General features: G+C 37.0%; 1 protein-coding gene across 1 annotated transcript in view; it reads left to right on the top strand.

The window, feature by feature from the left end:
• The window catches only part of LOC119331753 (1,4-alpha-glucan-branching enzyme, chloroplastic/amyloplastic-like), a 20,221-nt gene that overhangs the window by 2,719 nt on the left and 10,689 nt on the right, over nt 1-6,813 (top strand). The window contains exons 5-7 of the mRNA XM_037604916.1: nt 196-312; nt 494-556; nt 1,209-1,310. Coding sequence (XP_037460813.1) covers nt 196-312; nt 494-556; nt 1,209-1,310 — 282 coding nt within the window. The remainder of the gene's footprint in view (nt 1-195; nt 313-493; nt 557-1,208; nt 1,311-6,813) is intronic.

The following is a 6,813-nucleotide window of genomic DNA, read 5'->3' on the forward strand; positions in this document are numbered from 1 at the left end:
TTATTAAAAAAATAGCATAGGCAATCACATTTCCATGTGCACAACTAGTTAAAGGACCACTAACCAGCTATTACGGACCATGTAAGCATGTCCAAAGATTCCCATTTGTGTACAGCCGATTTCGTGTTTGTTTATTCAAACAACAGTTTCAAAAAAAAAAACAGCTGAGCAGTTTTTTTTCACATAAACTTTCAGCCTACTATTGGCGTCAAGACTATGGCCTTTCTCTTAATGGAATGGGAAATGTATTCCGGCATGTCGGACATGGATCATGATTCGCCTACAATTGATCGTGGCATTGCACTTGAAAAGGTCCGATTTTTCTTAAGTATTCTTGAAATTAATTGTTCTATCTAGTTCTAAGCGACCTGCAAAAAAAATCTAGTTCTAAGTACTGTATTCTTTCTACCTTTACTTAGTGCTCTGGCTAGCCCTTGAAGATAACGTGTCCTAGTCCCTTTAGGTATATACTTATTGTGTTACAATATTTCAGATGATTCACTTCATCACGATGGCCTTTGGAGGTGATAGCTACTTAAAATATATGGCTAATGAGGTAATATCTAGTGATGTGTAAAACTTGTTTTCGATTTATCTGTTTCATGATTCCTTTTACAAAATTGCTTTGTGGGTACTAACATTTTCCGCAAATGATGCAAACAAAATAGAGATATTTTCAAGTCCTTATTATCCTCAGTTAGAAAGTCGTCATTCTGATGGTAATGTTTAACAAATAAGGAAAGCTTCTTGCTAAAAATTAGCAGTATATATCAAATTGGCGCTATCCATGACATTTATATTTCAGTTTGGGCACCTATAATGGACTGAGTTGGGCTCAAATGTCCCTCCTAACACAGAGAATCGATTGCTCAACGCAGAAAATCAGTTGGGCTCAAATGTCCTGTCGAAATTACCAAGACAGTGATACAAATCTTCTCTCTTTTTTTGACGGTGGAACAATGGTCAAATCTTGGATGTGTTAACCTACTATTTTTCTTGATTCTTACACATTACTAATCTGTAGTATTTTTGATACTTAAATAGGCATTGCATTTCCAAAATTTATTTGAAGGCTGCTTATTTTGTTGACATGGAGTTATTTTTCTCTATGCATGATAAATAATCTACCCTTTCACTAAAACTTCCATATTATGGTTAGCAATACAACATTTTATTTGATTTTTCACCTAATATATAAATTTGAACAGTACATTAATGCATTTGATCAAGCAACGAACACACTCGACGAGAAATGTTCCTTCCTATCATCATCAAAGCAGACTGCCAGCGACATGAATGAGGAAGAAAAGGTATTTAACTATACAATCTTCAGTGAAGGCACTTGTTTGAATCATTTGTTTCACTCTTATACTCTTTAAAATAGAACCTCTAACTTGCTTGTGCATTTAATGTGACTAAGAAAGGTGAAACCGTATCCATTTCATATGAATACTTGTTGTGTCAAAATGGCCTATGCATTTAATCCAAGTTTCACGGTTATTATATTTGAACGTGGAGATTTGGTATCCATCTTCGATTTCATCATAGTAAAACTTATGCAGGGCAATTCAAGACAATGATTATGCACTGCGCATTGATCTTTTTCTCCTTTTTTGTTAAAGTTTTACTCTCTTTCCTTTTGTGTTTCCCACTTTTCGGGTTTTGGGCCATCGTACCTCTGGATTACTAGGATATGTTTTTAACATGTCAATTCTTAATCTCCGATGATCTGGTTCCTTTGTACCTAGATGTGTAGTTCTTGTGCATAGAACTCGTGTGATAATATCTGCTTATGTCAAAGGGACATATCTTTATGCCATCATATGGTCTTGCACGGTCTACTGACATTGATAAATAAACAACACATACAGTTCCGCCTTTACACTAGCCTCTCTCTCAGGAAGTGTTCAAACCTAATCGTTTTCACAAAGTCATTATCCATATATATTGCTGCAACTAGTCTTGTCGACTGTCCTGCGCTACACGTAGTCTGGATGACCTCGGCGCCGGTTGTAGCAAGGCGCCATTGCCCTCCTCAACAGCAGCCCTACCTCCTCAGGAGGCAGAGCGCACCTACCTTGCCTCCTTCCTTTATTTGGATTGTCTTTATGTAGCTAAAATAACAAAGCCATGCTATAAAAGAATCAGTAGATGTTTAAACGATGAGGTACCATTTTTGTTGCTTGTTTGTGCCATGAGAATGCATCCACACTTTGCAAGCTGTAAAGTGGCATGGCATGGGCAATCTTCTGCCCGTTTTGTTTCATCTCCAGTTGTTTAGAAGCTTTAGACGGAAGACGACACGAGCAGCTAGTTCTTTCTCTCCACCATCACGAGTCACCAAAAGCTCTGAACAGATGGCAACCACTTTGCACTACAAACAGCATCACCCACATGAACAAAAAAACAGTTGTAGGAAAAAGTACACTTTAGTGTTCTTTTTTGCTGCACAAGCTAGTGGATCCCAATAAACAACTCTTAAGTGACAAATTGTTAGATACGCACGGGCTCTCCTGGACCGTCAATGTGGCACAACACCCCCATCCCGATCATCTCTCCTCTTGTGAGTTTTCTCTCGAATAAATCCCCTCTTTTACCCTGGGACATCAGTCGGCTATGGTGTTGTGTTGCAAATAACCAAGCCACCAACATTTTAGCATTTTCTGTTCTTGAGTGCAATCACATGTAGTAGATGACTGCATTTTTTGGTGTTTTTTAGTTTCTTCGTATTATGCCGGAATGCACGAGCACGAAATTTTAGCAGCCAAGCTCCAGTAAGCTCTTTAATTTTAGAAATATTCAAAAAAAATTATAAGTTAAAAGATCCAAAGTATTTGTACTAGAATGCACTGCAAGCCACCTGCTAGATATTATGATTTTTTTCGAAAGCCGCCTGCACAAACACGACAAATATGGTGATGCAAAATAGCAAGCAATGAAGATGATATTTAAATTTAAATTTTTGGGTCACCATGCTTTGTTTCTTCCTCTAAGCTCGGTGATAATGCTTCTCCCGTTCCGCTAAATTTTGCTCATCCATCCATAGTGTTCTCATATCTACATGATAGTTATTAATTATGACACATGTACATATTTATTTTTTGTGTTTCTTTTCAAAATAAAGAAAGCACTCGAGCTCCGCTGCCAAAACAATTGTCTAGAGAACCCACACAACAACATTATCTCTCGACGATGTTTTCATCAGGCCGTCATTTTATTTGGTTGTCTTATTCCCAAATAAAAAAGGAAACAATCACTAATGTTTTCATATTCTTCATTTTTCTTCTTCTCCTTCGACTTGTTTTTTTGCTATCTTTCGCAAGGCTCAGGTTGGCCAACTTGCAGACTAGTATATCGTGTCCTATTCATCGTAACTTCTCTCTACTAGTTGTTGGTTGCCTTAAATTAACTACTACAAGAAAGGTCCATGATTAGGCTGGTCTAGATGTGATGTATGCCTGTAGAAAAATAAAACACCCATCACGATAAAATCATAAAATGGCAGGGTGAATCGAAAGCTTGGAAGTAAGTTATGCTCATCGGAGTCCTTGGTATCTAGATGTTCAATCTCATTGTGGTGCATGTACTTCACATATATTGAGTTGCAAATGTTTGTCTCTGTTTACAAGTATGACTCCCTAGTAAATGTTTAGTACTTCCTTAACTAGTAAACATTATATAATAAACAAATAAAGTGCTCCAAACATGTGAGATATAGTAAACATGCAAGATCAGTAAACACGTGGTGCAATAAGCACATGATATAGTCGAGACACGTGATGCAATTGAGATGATACATTTGACACATGCAGACTTGGGTGACTGCATCTTTGTCATTCTCAAATGCAACATTTTCCTTGTCAAGACTAATTTGTGCTTCTTAACTACATATTTGTCATAGTCAATTGCACCAATATCAACGCCATCATTTCTTCATTTTACGAGATAATGTGCACTCCTATAACATATTTTAATGCTATATTTCCAATAGATTTCAAAATATTTTTTCTCCTGATTAGTTTTTGACGGTCTAACTTGTCAATTTCCTAAAGAAGATAAATTAAATATATACTATGATCTACTTGATTTCAGAAGAAAAAAAATGATCGAGATGATTGTTTTAGGTTAATCTAATAGTTATGAAACCCTTGAGGTCAGTGGTGGATCTAGGAGTTCAACATTGAGTGTTCAAAATATTTTTTGCTCCCTAATAGAGAATCCAATTGGTTAATTGTAATAGAAATATGAAATATAAATTGATTGTTCTTCACAAATGTCAATGATGAGAGAATCTTTTCTCAACACTCGCTATTGCTACTGGTAATATTAGGACCATTTTGAACAGCTTGACCAATGTAAACACCTCATCTCTACGTATATCCGTAATAAGTGACACTCTAGCTGGCTGGATGGCTTTTTCTTTTGAGGCAAAACTGGCTTCTGGCTACGTGAGCCTCATGTGTGCATGCATGGACAGTAAAGTAGCTGATTTGCTGCCTTTTGCGGGCTAGTGAGCTGCTACTAAACTAGGTTTATTAGGCCTTTAGGCTGATATTTCTGTCATATATGTATGTACACCTATATATGTTATTTTTTTTGCAAAGAATAGGGTGTACATATGTACACCCATGCTCCATGATAGATCTGCCTCTGCTTGAGGTCAGCAAGATCAGAACCTTAACGGAACTAGGTAGGGATATAAGAAATTAGAGAATAAATCGAGACTTACAAATGGTTGATGTTTATTTTGTATACATAATCTTTATGGTTTAATGTGCTTCTCCAAATAAGATAACAGTTAAATCCTCAAGTTCTATTAAAATCAAATATAAAAAATCACAATATGAAAATTTTCCCGCAAAAGGACATAATTGCAGCATAACTATCATCCATTTGCTTAGGGGTTGACTCTACTCAAGTATCATACTTCTTCAAAACCAAAAGATTATTCAAAAGATACTAAATTCATTAATTTTGAATTATTTACCCTTTAGAACGGAAATTACATTGAGAGAATATATCATTCACAACGGGCTCTTGCCTATTTATAATAATTTTCTTTACTTCGTTATAAGTCACCACCATTATATCTATGCTAGCTTTTTAACCAATACATTTTTCATATAATTGGAACAATCATTGAACTATATATATAACAAAGGTTACCACATAATAGCATTAAGAATGTTTTAAGCTCGGAATTTTATGGATATAAAACTCAAATTCTATAATTATAAATATAGAAATATTAATGTAGAACTCTATTTTATTATGAAATTGTGCTATTTTTTTAAAATTTTATGCTAGATCATTCCGTGAACTTGAATCCAACCTATTAATAAAATAAACCATGAAAGAATGGCAAATTCACATATGAAATAGCTTGTGTCACATAGATTTAGTACAATAGGTTGTATGTGTGTCTGCGTGTGTGAGCGCCTTTGGTAATGTCTATAAATATCTTGTTAGATGTTTCTACAGTACACAGGTCTAACTAGTAATACAATACATGCTAATAGAACAAAATCCTAGTTTCAGATGTATGAGTTGTCCACAACGGGTATGTCTTTAGATTCCGGCATGTAGCCTTTCTTACTTGGCATTGTTTGTGTGTTCATTTGAATGGATAATTCTTGTCTTTTCACATGGTTTAATTTCCATATGGCGAGTGTAGCATGTCTAGTTTGTGAAAGTAAACTCAAAACACCACTTGACCACTAACCAATAGAAACTAACCTAACTTACCATTATTCATGTATTTGACAAGATGTTTCAAAAACTCATCGAATGTAATAGCTACATTGCTTGGTAGGGGCAATGTAACCATGTACAATTGATTAGGCCTCATATATAGGTGAGAGGTCTCTAGGTGAATACCCTTGTTGCCCTAACATGTGAGCGTCCATACTCAAATGAGCTACCAAACCAGTGAATTGCATGAATAAATAGAGATAATTTGCACATGTTGTTTGGTTCTATATTATTATTCGCTAAAAAAGGAAATATGATTCTTCAAGATAAAGATAATACTTAAGGATACAATTCGACTAAAGTCACCTATCCCAAATTAACGGCCTGATTCCAAAATAAAATCACAAGATTTGTTGTCATCATGGCGACAACAAATTATTAGGGGTAGATCCTATGGTAGTACTCATGATGTAAATTCATCGAGAGGAAGAGAATGTACGCGAAATTATGTGAAGGATATCATATACCAGACAGAGTTGACACATCGACAATTTTTAAATACGCCCGGTCATGCCTTCTTTGAGTATAAAGTACTCCTATGTTAGAAGAGGCTAAAGGAGAAGCTGATGGGGAACGTAGCAGAAATTCAAAATTTTCCTACGTGTCACCAAGATCTATCTATGGAGAAACCAGCAACGAGGAAGGAGAGTGCATCTACATACCCTTGTAGATCGCTAAGCGGAAGCGTTCAAGAGAACGGGGATGAAGGAGTCGTACTCGTCGTGATCCAAATCACCGGAGATCCTAGTGCCGAACGAACGGCACCTCCGCGTTCAACACACGTATAGCCCGGTGACGTCTCCCATGCCTTGATCCAGCAAGGAGAGAGGGAGAGGTTGAGGAAGACTCCATCCAGCAGCAGCACAACGGCGTGGTGGTGGTGGAGGAGCGTGGTGATCCAGCAGGGCTTCGCCAAGCACCGCGAGATATGAGGAGAAAGAGAGGGAGGGCTGCACCAACAGGGAGAGATCAAATCGCGTTATGGGCAGCCCCTAGGCCTCACTATTTATAGGAGGAGGGGAGGAGGGTGCGCCCCCTCTAGGGTTCCCACCCCTAGGGGGG

Source organism: Triticum dicoccoides, chromosome 7A (genome assembly GCF_002162155.2).
Source record: "Triticum dicoccoides isolate Atlit2015 ecotype Zavitan chromosome 7A, WEW_v2.0, whole genome shotgun sequence".
Taxonomy (NCBI): domain Eukaryota; kingdom Viridiplantae; phylum Streptophyta; class Magnoliopsida; order Poales; family Poaceae; genus Triticum; species Triticum dicoccoides.